Source organism: Staurois parvus, unplaced genomic scaffold (assembly GCF_062004578.1).
Source record: "Staurois parvus isolate SC_StPar_1 unplaced genomic scaffold, SC_StPar_1.0 ptg001555l, whole genome shotgun sequence".
NCBI classification, from domain to species: domain Eukaryota; kingdom Metazoa; phylum Chordata; class Amphibia; order Anura; family Ranidae; genus Staurois; species Staurois parvus.
The window spans coordinates 9,247-33,085 of NW_028319351.1; the positions used below are offsets into that span (position 1 = coordinate 9,247).

The 23,839-nt window shown below is 42.2% G+C and overlaps 1 protein-coding gene across 1 annotated transcript in view; it reads left to right on the top strand.

Moving 5' to 3' along the window:
• Nucleotides 1-8,647: 8,647 nt before the first annotated feature.
• The window catches only part of LOC149435300 (dual specificity protein phosphatase CDC14B-like), a 56,661-nt gene continuing 41,469 nt past the window's right edge, over nt 8,648-23,839 (top strand). Inside the window, exon 1 of the mRNA XM_089662810.1 lies at nt 8,648-9,110. Coding sequence (XP_089518936.1) covers nt 9,062-9,110 — 49 coding nt within the window. The 5' untranslated portion in view covers nt 8,648-9,061. The remainder of the gene's footprint in view (nt 9,111-23,839) is intronic.

The following is a 23,839-nucleotide window of genomic DNA, read 5'->3' on the forward strand; positions in this document are numbered from 1 at the left end:
TGTCTGTGCAAGTAACAATTTTGTGTCTGTGAGAGTAACAATTCTCTGGCACTCAGTAACAATTCTGTCTGTCCCTGAGTAACAATTCTCTGGCACTCAGTAACAATTCTGTCTGTCCCTGAGTATGAATTCTGTGGCCCTGAGTAACAATTCTGTCTCTGTGCGAGTAACAATTCTGTGTCTGTGCAAGTAACAATTTTGTGTCTGTGAGAGTAACAATTCTCTGGCACTCAGTAACAATTCTGTCTGTCCCTGAGTAACAATTCTCTGGCACTCAGTAACAATTCTGTCTTCCCTGAGTAACAATTCTCTGGCACTCAGTAACAATTCTGTCTGTCCCTGAGTATGAATTCTGTGGCCCTGAGTAACAATTCTGTCTCTGTGCGAGTAACAATTCTGTGTCTGTGCAAGTAACAATTTTGTGTCTGTGAGAGTAACAATTCTCTGGCACTCAGTAACAATTCTGTCTGTCCCTGAGTAACAATTCTCTGGCACTCAGTAACAATTCTGTCTGTCCCTGAGTATGAATTCTGTGGCCCTGAGTAACAATTGTGTGTCTGTGCAAGTAACAATTCTGTGTCTGTGCAAGTAACAATTTTGTGTCTGTGAGAGTAACAATTCTCTGGCACTCAGTAACAATTCTGTCTGTCCCTGAGTAACAATTCTCTGGCACTCAGTAACAATTCTGTCTGTCCCTGAGTAACAATTCTGTCTGTCCCTGAGTATGAATTCTGTGGCCCTGAGTAAGAATTCTCTGGCACTCAGTAACAATTCTGTCTGTCCCTGAGTATGAATTCTGTGGCCCTGAGTAACAATTGTGTGTCTGTGCAAGTAACAATTCTGTGTCTGTGCAAGTAACAATTTTGTGTCTGTGAGAGTAACAATTCTCTGGCACTCAGTAACAATTCTGTCTGTCCCTGAGTAACAATTCTCTGGCACTCAGTAACAATTCTGTCTGTCCCTGAGTATGAATTCTGTGGCCCTGAGTAACAATTCTGTCTCTGTGCGAGTAACAATTCTGTGTCTGTGCAAGTAACAATTTTGTGTCTGTGAGAGTAACAATTCTCTGGCACTCAGTAACAATTCTGTCTGTCCCTGAGTAAGAATTCTCTGGCACTCAGTAACAATTCTGTCTGTCCCTGAGTAACAATTCTCTGGCACTCAGTAACAATTCTGTCTGTCCCTGAGTAACAATTCTGTCTGTCCCTGAGTATGAATTCTGTGGCCCTGAGTAAGAATTCTCTGGCACTCAGTAACAATTCTGTCTGTCCCTGAGTATGAATTCTGTGGCCCTGAGTAACAATTGTGTGTCTGTGCAAGTAACAATTCTGTGTCTGTGCAAGTAACAATTTTGTGTCTGTGAGAGTAACAATTCTCTGGCACTCAGTAACAATTCTGTCTGTCCCTGAGTAACAATTCTCTGGCACTCAGTAACAATTCTGTCTGTCCCTGAGTAACAATTCTCTGGCACTCAGTAACAATTCTGTCTGTCCCTGAGTAACAATTCTCTGGCACTCAGTAACAATTCTGTCTGTCCCTGAGTAACAATTCTGTCTGTCCCTGAGAATGAATTCTGTGGCCCTGAGTAAGAATTCTCTGGCACTCAGTAACAATTCTGTCTGTCCCTGAGTAACAATTCTCTGGCACTCAGTAACAATTCTGTCTGTCCCTGAGTAAAAATTCTGTGGCCCTAATAACGTTTCTGTGGCCCTAAGTAACAATTCTCTGGCACTGAGTAACAATTCTGTCTGTCCCTGAGTATGAATTCTGTGGCCCTAACTAGCGTTTCTTTGTCCCTAAATAACGATTCTGTGGCCCTCATTAACAAGTCTGTGTCCCTGAGTAATGGTTCTCTGTCCCTAAGTAACTTCTCTCTGTCCCCAATTCTCGTTTCTGTGGCCCTAACTCTGTCCCTGTCCCTAGTACAGAGCGGTCTGCCTCTGTTCAATGACTGCAGGCAAATGAAGATTTCCAAAATGGCCGCTATATATACCTCGACCATTACACAGTGCTGGCTGGCTGGCTGCTGATTGGCTGATGCGATCACATGTCGTTGAGGAATGCATTATGGGGCAGCGCGCCTTGTCTGCGCGCCTTCCCCGACATCCCCGCTCCGTCGCCGCACATGTCAGCCGCCATTTTCGGAAAAATTTCGATTCGCGCGTCCGAATTAGGCTGTTTTTCGGATTCGGCACGAATCGAAATTTTTCCGATATTCGACTCGAATTCCACTTCGGATACTTCGATTCGCTCATCTCTAATTGTAACACTGTATTGCCCTGGTCACAGCATGTAAAAAAAGTCAAAGAAAAAAAAGTTTAATAAGTAAAACAAAAATATAAGAAAATAGAGAAAAATTATTTCTTTTTGTTTCACATACTGGCAGCTGTAAGTGTCCCTAATCACTGCCACACCAGTTATATGATGGATCTGTACTGCACTACTGGCAGTATGTAAGAAAAAAAAAAAACAAATCGTGAAAAAAAACTTTTTTTAAATTTCATTTTCTAAAATAATTATGACAAAAAATTACAAAACTCGCCATGCCTCTTACTAAATACCTCAGACTGTCTACTTTCCAAAAAGGGATCATTTTGGGGGATATTTGTACTGTCCTTGCATTGTCAGGCCATCAGTTAACACCTCGGTTAACGTAATTTTCGGTTTATGAATGAAAATCCATTGAAAACAATGGCTCGGTTTACTAATTTTTTTCGCAATACGAACAGATTACAGGTATACCTCGGTTTATGAACACCTCGGTTAACATCATTTTCAGTTTACGAATGAAAATCCAATGAAAATAATGGCTCGATTTACGATTTTTTTTCACAATACAAATGGATTAATTGGTTTTAAATGCATTTACAATTTTTTTAAATCATGTCCCTGTACAATACTATGCCTTTAACTACTTCAAGTCCGGACACTTTTACCCTCTTCCTGTCCAGGCCAATTTTCAGGTTTCAGTGCTATCACACTTTGAATGACAATTGCGCGGTCATGCAACACTGTACCCATATAATTTTTTAGCATTCTTTTGAGACAGATAAAGCTTTATTTTGGTGGTATTTATTCACCACTGGGATTTTTATTTTGTTTGCTATGTAAATGAAAATGTCCAAAAATTTTGAAAAAAGTTTTTCTTATAAAATTTTGCAAATAAATAATATTTCATCATAAATTTTGGGCAAAATGTATTCCGTTATCTTTTTAGTAAAAAAAAAAAAAAATCCCAAATTAGTTTATAACCAAAAATTATAATTTTTAAACTTTTTTTTTTACATTTTCATTTTATTTGTTATGTTTTTTTTGTTACATACTGTCACCCTAACAGTACAGTGTCACCATGGTACTACTTGTGGGGGGTGATGAATATTTGTTTTTTTTTACATGGATTGCTTTTACACCCATAAAGGCTGTAAACGCAATCATTTCTCCTTCTCTCTGGCTGCATTCTTGCAGCCATTGAGAACTACTGTGTCAGCTGTGATTGGTCACAGCTTGTCACATGGTACAAGGCTGTTGTGAATAGCCTTGTACCATGTGACCTCTGTGATCATTCACAGATTTCACATGTAGTAAGCAATGATGTCAGAAGTGACATCTTTCTTACTACTCTGCATGTGATTGTTGATTGGCCAATCAGAGATCACATGATCGGGACCTCGCACAGAGGTCCCGTACAACGATCGGTGTTCCACTGTGTGGAACTAATACGAAAAGTCCGGATGAATTAAATTCGTAAACCGAGGTACGCCTGTATACTGTATATCATAGTTTGTTGACTCTAACTTTCCTACAGACTAAATAATATACACTTGATTTGGGTTATTTTTACCAAAGAAATATAGCAGAATACATTTTGGGCTAAATTTATACCAAAACTGAAGAAAAATGTGGGGTTTTTTTTTTTTTCATAATTACCACCAAAGGAAAGCTGTTGCATGACTGCGTCATTCAAGGTGCAACATCGCTAAAAGCTGAAAACTGGCCTAGGCAGGATGGGGGTGAATGTGTCCAGTATTGAAGTGGTTAATGAAGGGTGGTCTGTTTTTGACCTTGGATAATCCTATATCCAGTTGCATCATTGTACACAGGGTGTGTGTAATACTTCCAGTCTTTCTGCCCTGCTCCCAGGACCTCCCCTGTTACAGTCCTTAGCAATTCAACTCTGATTAATCAAAGCGGCATTACCGTATGTACACAGAGAAAGTTCTCACAACTGGAGCTGTCAAACTAAAGTAGTCTGGCAACATTGCTCAAAAGAAACAACAACATTGCTAAAAATAAACAAGGTTTCATTTTGCATCTGTTTGTTCATCTACAGATCAAAGGGATGAACTTCAATCTACAGATGAAGTCAGTTAAAGTGGAGTTCCACCCAAAAGTGAAAGCTCTGTTTATCTGCCTCTTCCCCCCCTCTGCTGCCACATTTGGTACTTTTTGGGGAGGAGCGGGTACCCACTCGCACTTCTGGCTCAGTTCACAGCGACATTTCACAAGTCCCAGAGAACTGCGGCCCATTCACAAAGCAGAGTGCACAGTAGGAAAACGACTGTGATGCCGCAAGGCTTCACTGTCGGTTTCCCTTAGTCAAGGTGGTGGCGCCAGCACCTAACAACCGATTGAAGAATCGGCTCGGGGTGAGGACACTGCTAGATCCCTGGACCAGGTAAGTGCCTTAATATTAAGTCAGCAGCTACAGTATTTGTAGCTGATGACTTTTAATTTTTGTGGGGGGGGGGTCAGAACTCCTCTTTAGCAACCTGACAAGTAAAAAAAAAAAAAAAGTGTTTTTTTGTTTTTTTTTTATTAAATGTTCCTCTGTTTAACCCCTTAATAACTCTTAGTTTACTGTAATTAGCCCTGATTACCTCCGTATTCTCCTCCGTTCAATTATTTTTTTCCTGCCGATTTTGTTTTTTGTTAGTTTCTATTTTATTAACTAATAATATTCAAATAATATTCAAACTTTTTTCTTCGTTTGTATGTTCATATTTTTACACCTTTAACATACTTTTCAAAATGGAAACAACCCACTGTATTTCATTTGGAAATAACTATACAATGCTTTGTACCAGAATCATAATTTTAGTGTCATCTTAAAATAAAATCTGCATTTTTATTTGTAGTAACACTATTTTTAAACTAACACTGCTAAAAACAAACAAAAATATGTGTTTTGTTATGATTAACTGTTTAAGGATTGCGAAAAAAAAATCACTGTTGCAAGACAATATTCATGAACAGAAAGCCGTGTTTGTTCTTCAAAAACAATATATGTATTACATTTTTATCTTAAGTAATGACTAAGTTATTGCCGAATAAACAGGTCCATAGCAGAAATTTAAAAATTGCTCAGGTCCATAGAGAGTGAACAGGTGAAGTGGATATACATGTTTTCATTTATGATACTTTCACCAGCCACTTTATTAGGTACACCTTGCTAATGCCAAAAAAATATCCCCCACACCATTACACCACCAGCACCAGCCTGAACCGTTGGATAGAAGGCAGGATGGATCCATGCTTTCGTGTTATTTAGGGCAAATTCTGACCCTATCATCTGATTGTCGCAGCAACCAGTCTGCCCATTCTCCTCTGACATCAACAAGGCATTTTCATCCACACAACTGCCACTCACTGGATATTATCTCTTTTTTGGACCATTCTCTGTAAACCCTGGAGATGGTTGTGCATGAAAATCCCAGTAGATCAGCAGTTTTTGAAATACTCAGACCAGCCCATCTGGCACCAACACCCATGCTACATTCAAAATCACTTTAATTCCCTTTCTTCCCCATTCTGATGCTTGGTTTGAACTTCAGCAAATTGTCTTCACCACATGTAGATGCCTAAATACGAGTTGCTGCCATGTGATTAAGCAGATGGAGACTGCTAGCCTGGCCTGACAAAGCACCATAGCACAGCCTGGAAGAGAATAAATTGGGATGCAGCACCCCACCTATGTGGATAGAGTATGTGATTAGCAATTTGTGTTATGCGGGCCATACAGGGGTAGAATTCCAAAAGAATTTTCTTTAGAAAATTGGAAATTTTGTGTGTTTTGTAATCCAATCATGCCACCATTGAGTTCGAAATTCGACCAACCAAGCCTTCATTTCACCTCATCTTGCTACAGAAAAGAATTTTCCTGGCCAATAATTTTCTTTTCTTTCCAGGTCACAGCTCATGCTCATTTCTTTTTTGATTGTATTTCTTGCACAATTCTCCCATCACTGATTAGAAATTTGTTTGTTTTTCAAAAAATTCCCAACATGCCTGATCACTCAAATTCGATGGTCGCACAAAAATTGGCCATTCCTGTGGCCAGCTAATGGTGCAAAATTCAAATCAAAATTCTTAGAAAAGAAAATTCTTTCAAAATTCGACCCGTGTATAACCAGATTTACCAAGCAATTGAACAGGTGTACCTAATAAAGTGGCCGGTGAGTGTACATCTCATGTCCCTGTGATAAAATGGATTCATGCCTGATTTAACAAAATGATTGAATTGGACATTGATCTGAAATGGTACGGCACAGCAATTGGTGGCAGATAGCGACAAGTGTGATGGACCCAAGTAGAATGGTTGTGGTGGAAAACAATTGATTGTACAGGGTTAATTGATGGTGTACATCCTATACATTTTGTTGGGCAGCACAGTGGCTAAATGTTTAGCACTTCCGCTTGGCAGTACTAGGGTCATTGGTTCAAATCCCAACCATGGCACCACTTGCCTGGAGTTTGCATGTTCTCCCTGTGCCTGCGTGCTTTTTTCTCCGGGTACTTCGGTTTCCTCCCACACTCCAAAGACATGCTCGTAGGTGAATTGGCTCCTGTCTAAATTGGCCCTAGTATGTGTATGTATGAATGTAAGTTAGGGACCTTAGATTGTAAGCCCCTTCAGGGTTAGGGACTGATGTGAATGTACTATATATATGTAAAGTGCTGCGTAAATTGACAGCGCTATATAAGTACCTGAAATAAGAAATAAATAATAATTTTTTGCCACAACTGATGGAAACCATCACTAATTACTCTTGCCTTGACTATTGTAACTCCCTCCTCATTGGCCTACCTCATCGCAGGCTACCCCCTCTTCAGTCTATCATGAATGCTGATGCCAGACTCATACACCTTACTAACCGTTCTGTATCTGCCACCCCTCTCTGCCAATCCCTCCACTGGCTTCCCATTGCCCAACGAATAAAATTTAAAACATTAACAATAACATATAAAGCCATTAATAACTCTGCCCCAAATTACATCACCGATATTGTCTCCAAATATCACCCAAACCATCCTCTCTGCTCCTCTCATGACCTCCTGCTCTGTAGCTCCCTTGTCTCCACCTCCCATGCTTGTCTTCAGGACTTCTCCAGTGCCTCCCCCATCCTCTGGAACTCTCTACCCCAATTTATCAGACTATCGCCTACTCTGCTCATGTGTAGGCAGTCTCTGAAAACCTCTTCAGGGAAGCCTATCCTGCCCTCAGCTAATAATGTAATCTTCTACTCCTACCAGTCCATCCCCCACAGTTACTACCTTTTGTACCACTAGCCCCTCCCTCTTAGATTGTAAGCTCCAAGGAGCAGGGCCCTCCTAACCCTCTTGTATTGAACTGTATTGTTGCTGTATTGTCTCCCGTTATATTGTAAAGCGCTGAGCAAACTGTTGGCGCTATATAAATCCTGTATAATAATAATTTGTGTCTTGATGTCTGGGCTGCTCTAACCGCTGAAGGAGGAAAGTTCCCATACCTCAGCCCCAGCATTTTTAGGTTCTCTGTGTGGATCCAAGGAGCAGTGTGATCCGACCAGGTCAGCATCGTCTTACCACCGACGGACCATCTGGGTACTATAAAGCAGCGCCTACATGGGACCCTGGCTACTTGAAATCTGTACATGCGCATTGTAATTGCGCTTCTGGTAAGCAGGCAATTTATCTATTCCTGGGATTGGATTACACTCATACTCCCTGTGAGTCCCCCAGCACTGAACTGTTTATCATCTTCAATAATCTTATATTGGACGATCGTTTATATTTCATAATTTATTGTCACTTGGACATTGTAGCGCTGCACTTATATTGTTTTGATTTTGGTTGGAAGGGCTTGTAGTTCCTTTTTGTGCATTTGCCGCTCACTGGAGTGCGCTCACTTTTCTTTATTTTATACTGTCTTGATGTCTGATGAAATCTTTTGTCGAATTAGACATTGATCGCTAGGTTTATTTGTACCATGTATGGCCACCATAACAGGTTGTTCCATCAGATCAAAAATAGGGATTCCAAAAGAGGACTGAAGTACAGCTGGGAAGTGCACTATAGGACTTTTCATGTGAGTCTCCTGGCGGGGCCGTGTACACGTGCAGTGGAATATATTATGTGTGATGGAGTGTTCGCACGTCTTTAGGAGGATGTGGGGACAAGTTCTGAGTGGTAGAGCCAGCTAAACGTGGGTGGAGACTGGCTCCGCCCCCACCCTGGCCATTTAAACTTTACAGGCGCTCCCTATTGGCGGCTGGATGCATTCCTTTCAACAACGGCTGGGGCGGGAGGCCAATAGAGCGCTTTCATGGCAGCGAGAGGAGGGCGTTCCGTCGCGCCACGCCCACCTGACTCCTTGTTTGCAAGATTGGGATCCATAACAAACCGGACTGGTGTGCTCAGGGCGGCGGTGATCAGCGTGTCCAGTATTGGGACTGATGGCGATCGGAGACAGGATCCCTCCTCTCTCATCCAGGTGACTGCTCGGCACGGACACGTGACGGATGTCGGGCTGAAGAAACAAGAGATCGAGTCGGACAAGTTGTATTTTCAAGTGGGAACCTTTGTCATTTACCGACCAGGACTGAGTACGAGGGGCGGAGGAGAGCGCACCGATCATACGGGGAGGAGATCGCCGCTGATCTGCACTGGAAAGTGGATGGGTGCTGGGACTCTGAGGTCGGGGTGGGTGCCAGCCTGTCACACGTCTTCCTCCTGAGTACGATCAGCCCACACACCTAGTCCTCCTGCTGAATACACACACCTCGGCCTCCTCTTCATTTCCAGCATGACCGACGACAGAGACCTACCGACCGGGGCGGCGACGGTGCTGGAGGGTAAGATCGCAGTGGATGCACCAAGTTTTGTGACCTTCAGGGGCGGACACTCGTCAGCCTGTAGGTGTGGATCGGGTTAAAGCTGCCTCTACACTCTAATTATACAATTACCTTTTAAAATCACCAAAACATCGTAATAAAGCAAACTTCTAGAACCATCAAATAGGATCCAACCAGACAAGCTTCTAGTTGATGGTAGATCTAAAGGAGATTGTGCAATCAGATTGTTTAGTATATGATCATCACATTGGTAGCCATACATGTAACCATCCAATCAGACAATTCTTCCCAGAGTCAGTACCATTGGATATAAAAAAAATAAAATTATATTTGTTGTGCCGCTTCACTCTGATGCGGTTTCACAGTGATTTCTGCTGTGTCCGGTGCAAATTGAATGTGATTTCTGAGGAGTCTGGGCTTAGGAGGAGATGACATTCGCACCACACCTGCACAGGACCCTTTTCCCCAGGTTCACACTGATGTGCGGAATTCCCACCAGTTCCTGTGCACTTTTTTTGCACTGCATCATGATCGCACCCTGCAGCTGTGTGTGTTAACACCGAAATCTGTTTGAAAAATGCGGTGTGCTGTGCAGAATCGAATAGCATGGGTGTGAATACCCATGCAATCCGATTTTGGTGCAGATGCATGGCTCAAATTGCACCACACGGAAATCGTATGTGATTTGCACAGGAATACGGTACGGTTCTTGTGCAAATCTCATGCGATGTGCTGCACTGCATTAGTGTGAACACGGGCTTATTCAATCGCATCAAATTTGGACCAAATATATGTGAACAGGCCTCTTATGCTTTTTGGCATTACATGCAAACCTATGGTTTTCTGAACGCATCTGATCCGCATAGAATTCACAGTTGTGTGAATTTGCACTTTATTTTTTTATTTATTACAGGTACTTGTATTGTGCCGTCAAGTTATGCAGCACTATATATATATATATATATATATATATATATATATATATGTGTATATATATATATATATGTATATGTATATAAATTTTTTTTCAGGATTTCTATAGCGCCAACAGTTTGCTCAGTGCTTTACAATATAAAGGGAGACAATACAGTTCAATATAAGAGGGTTAGAAGGGTTCTGCTCCTTGGAGCTTACATTGTGATATATATATATATATATATATATATATATATATATATATATATATATATATATAATCTCTCTCACATCAGTCCTGTCCTCAAGGAGCATCCAATCTAAGGTCCCTATTTCACATTCATACATACATCTTTGTGCCAATTTAGACAGGATCCAATTAACCTACCAGCCTGTCTTTGGAGTGTGGGAGGAAACCCCGGAGTACCTAGAGGAAACTACAGGCAAGTGGTGCTGTGGTTGGAATTTGAACCAATGACCCTAGTACTACCAGGCAGAAGTGCTAACCATGGTAGCCACTGTGCTGCTCACTTAATCAAAAACACATGTATTGGGTCATCAATCGTTTTCAATCAGAACTGATTAATCAAAATGACTCTGATTGCTCTGAATGGAAAATCTGATTGGAGGAGTAGGTTTTTTGATGAGACTGTTCTCTTTTCAGTCATCAGATGTAAAATCTGACCGTCTATTGAAAATACAATCCCGTATAAAAAAATCTATCTCCCTATGACCACCTTAAAATGCATGGTACAATGATGGAAGATCCTGCCCAACTTCCCAGCATCCTCTAAAGCAGGACTCCGGAAACTTTGTTCACACTAGTGCATTGTGGGAATGCGCACAAAGACTCTTCCTTTCCTGTAACACACAAAAATGTGCTGGCCCTTTGCAGACACACAGCAGTGTCATTATTGTAAAGTGGTAGTAAACTCGTTTTTGTATTTTTACCTACAGGTAAGCTTTGAAAAAAAGCTTACATACAGGTAAAATGAATATCTCCTAAACATGTACCGTTAAGGAGTTATTCCATTGAGCAGTAGCAGGTGATGTCCCGGCGCATGCTCTGTAAAGGCTGGTTCACAGTAGATGCAGTTCAGTGTGCTTCCCTTTTTTTATTTATTTTTTTTTTTTTTCTGCATCAAAAATGCACGCAGTGTTTTCCATGTATTCCAATGGCTCTAGTTCACACCAGTGCAGTTAGTTTCCCGTGCAGAAAAAAAAAAGTAAAAGTAGAACATGCGTTTTTTTTTTTTTTTTTCTCTCTACACAGAACAATACTGGTACATAGCAAACTGCACCGAAATTGTGTGTGGTGTGAAGTGTAAGCAAAAACTATACATTTTTGTAGTGTGAACTGGCCCTGAAGGATTGATATACCCATGCCACTCCTTCAAAGCTCTGTGCAGTGCTCAGGGCTCCTGCGCACATGTGCGGGAGTGACGTCATCGCGGCTCGGCCAGTCAGACAACTGAGGCCTGCAAACCTGGAAGGAAGAGCAGGTCAAGATGGAAGCTAGTATCCAATGTATGACTTGTTATATTTCCTTGGGGGGGGGGGCTTTTTTTTTCTTTTCTAACTACTGCTTTAAAGTGATTTTAAAAGCTGTTTGTTCTTCCTTCTCCTTTTTCCTTCTTCCCTGTTATACTTTCCCACTGTGTGTAGTGGTTTTGCAGAGAACAGCCCTGATCCTCCATCTTCTCGGGTCCCCCTCTGGCGCTCTTAGCCTTTCCCTGCTACCAAGGGCACCCAAGCAGGCTTGCTCCTGAGCCCCTGCTCTCTGTCCTTCTATTCAGACACTGCATTCAGCTTGGTACTGCCCCCACTCTCTAATCATTGGCTCACTGACTGTGATTGACAGTAGCAGCAACCAATGGCTGCACACAGATTTTTTTTTTTTACCTTTTTTATGCATGAAGATAAAAAACCTTGAGCCTTTACAACCACTGTGATTATTAATGGCACCTCCACATGTCTTGCATATGTGAACAGTGTGGTGCAATGTAATTTTTTTTTTTTATTTATTTATTTATTTTTTTTGTGTGTTTGTGCATAGGGTAGCCCATTGATATTAAATCCAGATGCACATATATGTGAATTGGATGCATTTTGAATCGCAGCTAATTGGCAAGCCTTGTGAATCAAACTGGCTTTTTATGGAGCTGCTGCACATATATGCAGGCTTGCAATTTTAAAAAGTCAGGTACAATTTTCAGTTCAGGTGCAATTTCGTGTCATACGCTTCTTCCTTTTTTTTTTTTTTTTTTCTTTTGTGCTTTGGAATTGGTTAATATTTCCCCAAGCACCAAATACACACCTACGTGTCTTCATGTCTTGTGGCACAAAGGTCAATTGTAGCAGCCCAGTTGTGTGAATGATTGTAAAGAGTAATGTCGGCTTGTCCTTGGAATTGAAACCCAAATCCAAGGTTACTTGAGATGTACTTGTTCTTGGACTTCTTGCTTCTTTCCACACCCCTGTTTTCCCTCAGTCTCCTCCGTAACCCATGTTTGAGCTCTAAGCTGTCTTTGTTTTCTCTTTAGAAGTTTACAAACCTTGACTCATCTCTAGCAGCCAACATCAAACCTACTAAAAATAGTTGGGTGATTTATCAACACTTGTTTAATACTATAAAATGCGTGACGTGCGTACTGCTTTAGTCCACATGTTTGCTCCTTTTTTTACCATTGTAAATTGATCTTGAGTGACGAGTCTTGTGTAAATAGAAAAGCTATGTAATATTTCTGTGATTTGGGGGATGATTGCAGCTCATAACTCATTGAGGTCAATGACAACCTACCTTTCTATCAACTTTATATTCCTTGTATACTAGAGTCTTTTCAGCTTGCTGGATCAGGTCTCCCGAATTTATAAATACTGGATGTCTTTGTTTGGCAAGTTTGCATCCACTTTTACAGCTATGCTCCTCTCTGTATGAGTAATCAGACGCAAATGTTTAGTGGCATATATATATATATATATATAATATAAAAAATTTTCATAACTGACCATGCAAAAAAATCCTGTGGCTGTACAGTTTCTGTACATATCTGTGGTTCTAAAGCTGGCCACACACATCACAATCTCTGTACAATTTAGATTCTTTCAGTTTACTAGCTGTATGTGTAAAGTCTTCACGCATTCATCATACACATTTTGAGAGATTAGTAAGTAATCTTTGTAAGGCCCTTTCCACACAGGGCTGACTCTGCAAGGAGTCTGCTTGCTCAGCGAGGAATCTGTCCACTGATCCCTGCTGAACAAATGGATGGCTGGTCCTGATGCAGAGCGGACCCAGGCATAGTCCGCTCTCCTTTATGGGCAGTCGGAGCAAACGGATTGCTTGTCCGTTTACTTGTGAATGCCATCCGATCCTCTAGACCAGGGGTGGGCTACTGTGGACCTCCAGCTGTTGAACTACAAGTCCCATCATGCCTCTGCCTTTGGGAGTCATGCTTGTAACTGTCAGTTTTGCAATGCCTCATGGGACTTGTAGTTCTAAAACAGCTGGAGGGCCACAGTTACCCACCTCTGCTCTAGACAGATGGGGAACGAATTTCCATTTGTCTGTGTTTATCGGATTGGTTGTAGGCAGGTGTAAACGGACACATGTCCATTTATATCTGCTGCTCCATAGAGGATAATGGAGGGTCCGATCGGGTCTGCATAAACTGACAGGTGGACCGCCTGTGTGAAAGGGGCCTTGGGTTCGACCAGGGTGGATTTGATTTGTCACTTGTGAAAAGGCTCGATTTTAATAATTTTTAAAGGGCAACTGTCATCTCTGTCCCTCAGCGGCTCCTCCTCTGACTCGCCAAAGTCCCATTCACTTTAATGGGATGACTGGTGATGCGGCAGTGACACAACAAGGTGAGGGACGTGGCGGCAGCAGGTGAGTGGATGCCCACTAACAGGCACTGTCATGATGGATCTAAAATGACAGGCGCTCTTTAAATGTAAGGAATCCGACTCATTCTTGCTGATAGAATCTTTAATATTTGCAAACCAAATGAAGGTTTCTTTTTTAGAATGATAAGCTGTCAGGTTAGTAAAACAGCGATATCAGAACTGATTTTTAGGTTAATAACACATAGTTGAACTACTCAAATTCTTTTATTTCATGTTTTTTCTCATGGTTACTGTGAAATTGTGTGAAGGCATCAATGCAGTGCATGTTATCTCAGCTTGCAGAGCTTGGATTCATTGAATGAGTTTACCAAAAATGTAAATATTGCAGAATATACAGCCTCATGCTACATTACTAAGCTCCATTTCATGCTGAATAAACTGAATTATTAATTTATCTTATATAGAAAACTATCTTTAGATAGATTTTTACTCCAGAAGCATTTCATTAATATAAATTTTGAAAACAAAACGATTTTAAACTTAAAGTTTTTTGTTTGTTTTTTTTCTTTTGAATCCACCATGGCTTGTATGCTTGATGGGGGGAGTAGATACTGTCTCTATCCTGGCTCAGAGACAACTTGTCGCTAATCAGAAAACAAGGGGCTGTAGCCAGTGGCGTCTCGAGGCAGGTGCGGGGGGTGCGGTCCGCACCGGGTGACACCGACCACACTGGGTGACACCAGACCCGCTCCACAAAAGGGTAAGTTGTAAAGCAAGCCGACGATCCCCGCAGGATGGATCTGATGCATCCTGCGGGGATCGTCTGCTTTCTTTACAACTTACCTTTTCTTGGAGAGGGTCCGGTGTCACCCCATATCGACAATCCTCGTCGGCATGCAACCTATACGGGGTGACATCAGACCCGCTCCAAGAAAAGGTAAGTTGTAAAGAAAGCCGACGATCCTTGCAGGATGCATCGGTTCTGCGGATTGAGCATAATGGATTGGAGTCCGATCCATTATGCTCAATCCGCAGATTCAGTCCATTCTGTGGGGATCGTTTTGAGGGGGTGTCACCAAGTGTTACCGCACCAAGTGACACCTACCCTAGGGACGCCTCTCTGTAGCATTGAGTCGATGCTGCAGTTGTCCCTTGTCTACATTGAGAATTTGGCAATCAAAGATTGCTGAGTTTTAGGGTCCTCTCTGAGCACATAGCAGTGACTGTCAGTCACTGCTCTGCCATGCTCTACAATGGAGTGGACGAGAGTGGCTGGCTCAGGCTCTCAGTGGTATGCTGAGAAGCTGAGCCATCTGCCAGTCAGGCTTCTTTGGTAGATCCTGACATTATTGTCAGGATCCCTGCAGAGCCTGGAGCTGCTCTGTAATGTTAGCTGACTTTAGCCCGCTGTCGTCTGAATCTGGGTTACAGGAGTACAGGACTAAGTGCACTCCTTTTGACTCACAGAAAATAGCTTTGGCCATACTTCTCCTTTTAGGACCAATGCTAAAACCAGTTTGATGGTATTCATCACAGACCAGAACATGATATAAGTGGTCTTATTTGGAAAAGCTTGATGTATTCTATAAATATAGTACTATTGCTAAACTCCTGTATGTTTAAAAATGTCGGCATGGTGTGTTTTGGGCCTTGTTTAAAGCTGAGTTCCACCTGGGGAAAAAGTCAGCAGCTACAAAAACTGTAGCTGTAGACTTTTAACATGCAGCCACTTACCTGTTTCTCAGTCCAGTGGTGTCCTCGCCATGGCTGGTTTCACCGGTCATCTTCTCTCCCTGGCGCCGGCATCTTCAGTGTGGGCACCCGGCTGTGACAGCTTGCGGCTTCACAGTCAGGTGCCCACTGTGCATGTGTGAGAAGCGCTGCACTTTGTGAATGGCCCTGTTGTGTCCCAGAAGACTGGAGGGAGGACAACAACTTCTGATCGCCTAGGCGATCGCAGTGGGAGCGGATACCTGTCAAATTCGGGTACCCACTCCCCAAGGGTGCCAATCCTTAATAGGGAGCGCGGGACAAAGGCTTCAAGCAGAACTTTAACTTTTGTTTGGAGCTCTGCTTTAAAGAAGAATTCCAGGTGTGATATATTTTTCACATTTTCCCAGCTTGGACCAACGGAACTATGTACTGGGTATACATACCTGGTCCATGCTCTGGAAGCTGGAAATTACTAAAGTAGACTCCTCTACTCCCATAATCTCCACTTGCCTCTAGGTCCTATGCTGACCAACTGGTCTGATGCTTCATGAACACAGATCAGCCGCTCTGTATGGGTGCCACTCCGAGAATTCTCTGTATATTCTCAAAGAATGCAAAGTGTTCTCTGGACGAGCTGCTTGTGCTCTTCACCTTGTCCAATCAGAGAATGCATTGCGTTCCTTGAGAAAATGCAAAGCAATCCTGAAATGAAGCCTGTGCCGAGTGGGCAACATCCCATGTTCGCAGGCAGCCACTTGGCATGAAACTCAAAAGCAAGTGGAGATCACTGGAGTAGTGGTGTCTACCAAGCTGCACCAATGTAACTATAAAATATCTATACCTGGAATTTTTGGTAGCATTAAACTTTCAAAGTTCTTAAAACTAACTTTTATTCTTTTCTACCTGACAAACATTCCCTAGTACATTGCTTACTCAAAGTACGTACCCAAGCGATTATGTAAAGCACTGCATCAATTGTGCTACACAATTAACCTGCAATAAATAGTGTACATTCATATCAGTCCCTGCCTTCAAGGAGCTTACAATCTAAAGGTCACTAAAGCTGCCTGTAGATGAGTCATATTATTTCTGACTAGTCTATAGCCTATGGCTTTGATCAAGTGAGGAAAACCCAACAGGGTGGTTGTACAGAAGATGATTGTTACATATATTTCTCTATAACCTCCTTGCCCATACATGGATCAAGAATTTGGCTGGTCCCTGCTGAATTGGCCTAAGTTCAGTATTTTTGTGGCCGGCATTTGCATGTATGCACACACTAAGGCCGATTAAACCACCAGCCTTTGGAGTGTAGGAGAAATTCTCCCATGCAAACACATGGAGAACATGCAAACTCCATGCAGATGGTGTCCTAACTGCAAATTGAACTGGGAATCCAAATGTTGCAAGGCAGTAGTGCTAACCACTAATCCACTGTGCTGCCCAAATTTTAGATTTGTAAAACTTCACTGACACCGACTCCCTGGTCTCTCAGTCCAAGTTGTTAGGGTCATGTGTTTGAGTTGACATATACAGTACTGTCTCTAGTCCTGGCCGGAAGCATGCACTTAAGCCTGATTTCACAGGACCCTGAAACCAGCAGTAGAAATTGCAAAAAAAAGGATAACTTCAACTTTTGACCAAAAATATATTAAATGTACTTTTATTACTTTTGGTTACAGAAGCCTGGAAAGCATTGCACTAGTGAACAGCAGATCTTTGGTGCCATGCAGGTCTCCTGCAGGCCTGTCAGTATATCTGCAAGTGGATATACTGACATGAAGACTCGGTAAACTACCACAGCTCTACGGTTTTTAAAAAGTTTCATCTTGATACTTCTGTCCTGAGAAGGGGGGGTTGTGATCAGGCAGCAGCTGCAGCATTGGGAACACATTACATGCTCCACCCTAAAACTGGATGGAACATGTAATATGTTCCCAAATGCAAACGCATCCTTTTTAAGGCTTTACTATCGCTTAAAGTGGTTGTAAACCTTGGAGCTCTTTATAGAGACAAGTACACACTGAGGGATATACTTTGTTCATATTTCATGTCTAAGTGTCATTTCTGTCTGCTGCTTCATTCCTCTGTTATCAGCATCAATCACTTCTGATTTGTTTTCCTGATGCAAAGAGAAAAAAGGTGACAATGGAGGGATCTCCAGCACACAGCCTGTGATTGATGACCTCAGCACTGTTCATATATGCTGTGTGAAAGGGTGTGTCCCTTCCCTCCAATTGAGCTCTGCAGTGTGTAATTTCTACTCCCCGCCCCGTTTTCTGAAAGCTTAGACAAATTTTATAAATTCTGTACTTTGGCTGTAGGGAATAGAAGACATCAGATAAACGGGTACAACTTATGTAGGAGGAATGAACGCCATCCATTGAGAGCGCAGTGTACACAGCTTGTGGCATCACTGGTGCTACCACAGTAAGTATCTCCTAAATGGTGCACGATTAGGAGATATTTACAGTACCTACAAGTAAGCCTTATTAAAGTCTTACCTGTAGATAAAACATGGAAAACAAGCTTTACTTCCACTTTATTGCTGTGCGGCCTTTTTAGTTTAAAACTGAATATTGTCATCATAAAAGACAATGCTGTAAAGTCTACTACCAGGGGCAGCTTTATTCCTCACCTTTGCACACTGCTGTCCAGCACTTCAATGCTGCATACTGACCCTAATAGTGCCTGAAGGTGGGACCTGGGATTCAGGGGATCATGTAGTCCAGAAGATTCATACAGCAGAGTTTGGTGGACACTGTGTGTGATGTGCATGGTAATGGGTAAGTTCAGTCTTGCAGAGGTTTAAAATGCTTTAAAGACCAGGAATATCAAAAATATATATTTTATTTTTTTTGTGGATTTTACTGAGATGGCTTACATTGTAAGCTCCCCTGTCAGTGGTAAATAATAAAGTGGTATTGCATCCAAAATATTTTTTTTTTTCTTGCAGCTCACCAATCCTTGAATATGAGTTTAGTTCCCTTTTTTTTTTTTTTTTTTTTTTCTTCCTCATCTACAGTTATAGCAGTCTTGTGACCTCTCAGTGTCAAGCCAAGCACGTTAAAACTTGTAGGAGGAATTTTCATTTTGCGCTAGGAGGATGCAGAACCCCTAACCCCTGTCTTGTCTGGACAGAGCTGATTGGCCCTGTGCTGATCACATGCACCATAACCCTTGTAGGAAAAAGCAGTCATCCTGTTGACTATCCCACTTAGTAGTGAATGTTTGTTTGTGTTTGTTTTGTGTGTTTTTTTTTTTTTAAGTCATCAGGCCTTGGTAATAGAAGTGCTAGCAGAGGGGCAGGACTCGGGTAGAGGATCACATCACTATTCCCTTTCTGTGAGTTTATTCCAGAAAGTGTGAGTCATTGATGGACGCAAATAGGGGGAGCTAGCCAAGTTTGTGTTGCCTTTCTCTATTTTGAATGAAAATCGGTGAACTGCCAGGTTTCAGTCTGTATAGGACAATGTGCAGCCTTGTATGCACAATTATATCCATTTACAGAAGTGTGTATATACTGATTTTCATATTTATGCCTCAAAATATAATACTGTGCAAAAGGTATAGGCAGGTGTAAATAAATGCTGTATTTTATTTTTTCTATTTTTGATCAATTTACAAAATGCAAAGTGAGTGAACAGAAGAGAACTCTAAATAAAATCAATATTTTGTATGGTTACCCTTTGACTTCAAACCAGCATCAATTCTTCTTGGTACACACAGTACCTGTGCACGGTTTTTGAAGGAACTCAACAGGTAGATTGTTCCAAACATATTGGAGAACTAAGCACAGATCTTCTCTGAATGTAGGCTGCCTCAATTCCTTTTTTTTTTCTCTTCATGTAATCCCAGACAGACTTGATTTATATTGATCAGGGCTTTGTGGGGGCCAAACCATCACATCCAAGACTCCTTGTTCTTCTTTACACTGAAGATAGTTCTTAATGACATTGGCTGTAAGTTTTGGGTGATTGTCCTGCTGCAGAATAAATTTGGGGTCAGTCACACACCTCACTGATGGTATGGCATGATGGATAAGTACCTGCTTGTATTTCTCAGGATGAAGTGCAACACTGAGGAATGTACACACGCAGGTAATCTTTCCTAGTCTAACGCAGTGGTGGGTAACTGCGGCCCTTCAGCTGTCATGGAACTACATGTCCCATGAGGCATTGAAAGGCTGCCAGTTGCATCATGATTCGCAAAGGCATGATGGGACTTGTAGCTCCACAACAGCTGGAGGGCCACAGTTTGCCCACCCCTGGTCTAACGGACCATGGCTAGGTATCAAGAGATCCCTGGCAGACTGGCATATTCAAGGCTTTGGATATCTTTTTGTATCCTTTTCCTTTATAAAGTTCCATTACCTTAGTATACAGGTCTTTTGACAGGTTTTGTGTTTTTTGTTTTTTTTCTCCCCATGAATCGGTATCTAGCCTACTCAGTGCATTTACGTGAGAGCTAAAAAACTCTGACCATTTATACACAGATGTTAGTTACAATTTAAAAAGCCACAGATGTGGGCAATTAACCTTTTTAATTGGCATTTTAACCCATGTGTGTCACCTTGTGTGTCTGTACTAAGGCCAAACATTCCAGGGTATGTAAACTTTTGATCCGGGCCATTTGGGTGATTTCTGTTATGATTTAAAAAGGAGCCAAACATCTATGTGATAATAAATGGCTTCATATGATCACTATCCTTAACTAGTTGCCGACCGCAGATAGCCGAATGACGGCTGCACTGCGGCCGGCCAGTTCTGGGTGGACGTCATATGACGTCGTAGGGGGCGTGCACCCGGCGATCTCCGTGATGTGGTAAAAGGCCAATCACAGCGGCCTTTTACCACGTGATCAGCGGTGTCCAATGACACGCTGATCAGAGGGAAATGCAAGTGCCGGTTCTCGGCTGCACTTTCCTCACGCTGTCAGATTGTGAGGAAAGTACTGCCGAGAACCGGCAGTTGTCAGAGCGAGGATCGGCACCGATCATCAGGGCACTGATGATCAGTGCCCTGATGATCAGTGCCCAGCAGTGCCACCCGCAAGTTCCGCCCACCTGTGCCCAGCAGTGCCGCCCAGCTGTGCCCACCCACCAGTGCCACCCACCAGTCAGTGCTGCCAGTCAGTGCTGCCAGTCAGTGCCCAGCAGTGATGCCAGTCAGTGCCGTCTATCAGTACCCATCATCAGTGTCGCCTATCAGTGCTGCATATTAGTGCTGCCTATCCGTGCCACCTCATTAGTACTGCCTATCAATGCCCTTTAGTGCTGCCTGTCAGTGCCGCCTCATCAACGCACATCAGTGAAGGAGAAAAATTACCTGTTTGAAAAATTTTATAATAGAAACAAAGAAACTTTTTTTTTCTTCAAATTTTTTGCACTTTTTTTATTTATAGTGCAAAAAGTAAAGCGCCCAGTGGCGATTAAATACCACCAAAAGAAAGCTCTATTTGTGAGAAAAAAATTATCAAAATTTCATATGGGTACAATGTTGCATGACCGCGCAATTGTCAATCAAAGTGCGGCAGCGCTGACAGCTGAAAATTGGCCTGGTAAATAAGGGGGTATAAGTGCCTGGTAGGCAAGTGGTTAATTAAGACCAGTTTTTGGAATGATCATATTTTTCAATATCCATGGCAAAATTTCACGATTTCTGCCAGGGTATGCAAACTTTTGAGCACAACTGTACTTTTCATTCGACATCGGAAGATGTCCAGCAGTGCCATCAGCACTGAACTTGCAGGAACCAGTAGGAGGAGGTTCTTTGCTAGTTTGGGGCTGCATTTGGGGTTGGATATTTGGTTAGGGTCAATGGTGTCCTCAATGCTGAGAAATAAAGGCAGATTCTTATCCATCATGCCATACTATTGGGGAGGTGTGTGGTTGGGCCCAAATTTTTTCCGCAGCAGGACAACAACCCCAAACCTACAACTGTTATTAACCACTTGAGCACCGTGCACTTTCATCCCCTTTGTGACCAGGTAAATTTTTAGCTTTTACAGCTATCGTACAATTGCATGGTCATGCAACACTGTACCCTTATAACATTTTTCTCAATGTTTTTTGTTTTGTTTTTTAACAGAGCTTTCTTTTGGTGGTAATTAATCGCCACTGGTTTATTTATTTATTTTTTTTATTTATTGTTTCTTTCTAAACAAATGGGAAAAAAACCCGAAAATTTTGATGGGAGGGGAAAAAAATACTTTTCTTTCTGTTCTATTTTGCAAATAAGTAATTTTTTCTCCTTCACTGATGGGGTTGCACTGATGATCAGTGCCCTGATTATCTGTGTACAAGTCCCTGTCACACTTGCTGGTTACTGGCTCTCCTCTCCTCATGCTCTGACAGCTCTTGAAGAAAGTACGGCCGATAACCAGTAACTGATTTAGCTGCTGTGCTGTGATCACATGGTAAAGGGCTGCTGTGATTGGCCCTTAACCTCAATATGTGATCAGAGTGTGCCATAGTGGGCACGTGGGGGAGTGGTTCCAGGAGGATGTTTCCAGACACCCTCCTTGAACAACAGAGCCAAACTGTAGCAGTCTTTCAGCTATAGTGTGGTAAGGAAGTGGTTAAGGATGATCTTCAGCATAAAGAAGAACATGGAGTCCTGGAAGTGAGGATTTGGCCCCCACAGAGCTCTGATCTCAACATTGAGGGTCCCTGGGATTATATGAAGAGACATAAGTATTTGAGGCAGCCTACATCCACATCTGTGGTTAGTTCTCAAAGATGTTTGGGTCAACCTACCTGTCGAGTTCCTCCAAAAACTATATACAGGTGTACCTAGAAGAATTGATGCTTGTTTGAAGCCAAAGGGTGGTCACACCAAATACTGATTTTGATTTAGATTTTTCTTCTGTTTACTCACTTTTCATCTTCTAAATTGATATACAAAATATGCAGGTATATTAAAGCTCCACCCAAAAGGGAAGTTATGTTTTAAGGACTCTCCCTCTGCTCCCCATTAAGGGTTGACATACTTGGAGTGAGTACCCGATTTTTGACAGGGGTTTGTTTTTGTTTTAAACCTTAATGCATTAAGGTTAAAAAAACCCTTTTTGACTGTATTGAACACATGCAGAAAGGGAGGTGCAAAAAGGCATAGAAAGCCAAGACACTAGCTAAAATCGATCAGTAATTAGAAAGCAATCCTGCCCCTTGCCAGTGCAAATTAAGGTGTTCCTAAACCCAGGACCCTGCATTCACTATATCTGGTCTCCCACAATACACACAACATGGAAATGCAATTATTTTAGTAAATATAAACTGCTAAATACCTTTTCTCATCAGCAGTTAGAGCAGTCTTGTGACTTCAGCAGAGCACTGGTTAAAGCTTGTAGGAGGAGTCTTCTTTCTGCTCTAGGAGGATGTGAAACACTTGACCCTCTGTCTGGACAGTGCTGATTGGCTCTGTGCTGATCACATGAACTCTCCCAAAAAAAAAAAAAAACTTTATAAATATACACCAAACTGAGCATGTGCATGTGACTACAGATTGTCTGTATCAGGTGGTCATTTCAACAAGAGGAGGGGCAGAGAAGACCGGATCAAACAGCCATTTTACACTATGCAGATGGTTAACTCCTTAGGTTCCACAGTGAGTATAAAAAGCATGCTTTACTGCATATACAGACTGACTTTACTGTTGTGGGTTTAACACTTTAATATTGGCTGGTTCAGTCTCAACTAATGGCCTATAAAAAGGTGTTTCATTACTAAGGTGTCCCACAAGTCAAACGCTGGATATTTAAACAGACTGAAAGTCAAATGCCCAAGAACGCCGTAGCATTTCTGCTACCCTTGACCCCTATGTCTTTGAAAGTGTTCTGTGCTCATTCACCTATTGAATACGGCAAAAGCATGTTGTTTGCTATTCTGGAAGCAGACGGTGGCCCCCCTATCGGTATATGGGTTGCAAAATTGAGGCGACACTAATGGAAGGAGTTATAGCATCAGCAAATGGCAGGGAAAACCACTTCCACACTTATTGGACCAAATTCACCTGTTCCCTGGAGTACAGAGCCATTACGGGATCACAAGAATTAGTCTTCATTCAGACAACTCACGGCTGCACAACATTCCCATGAGACTGAGGAGACCTATTATGACAAGGCCCAGCCAACTGCACCCCTGTTCACATACACCCCTACTCCCACTCCCATTCTTTAGCTCTTTTCTCCTGCTCCACTCCTCTGCACTTCCGTTCTCTCTCTGCACTTCCGTTCTCTCTCTGCACTTCCGT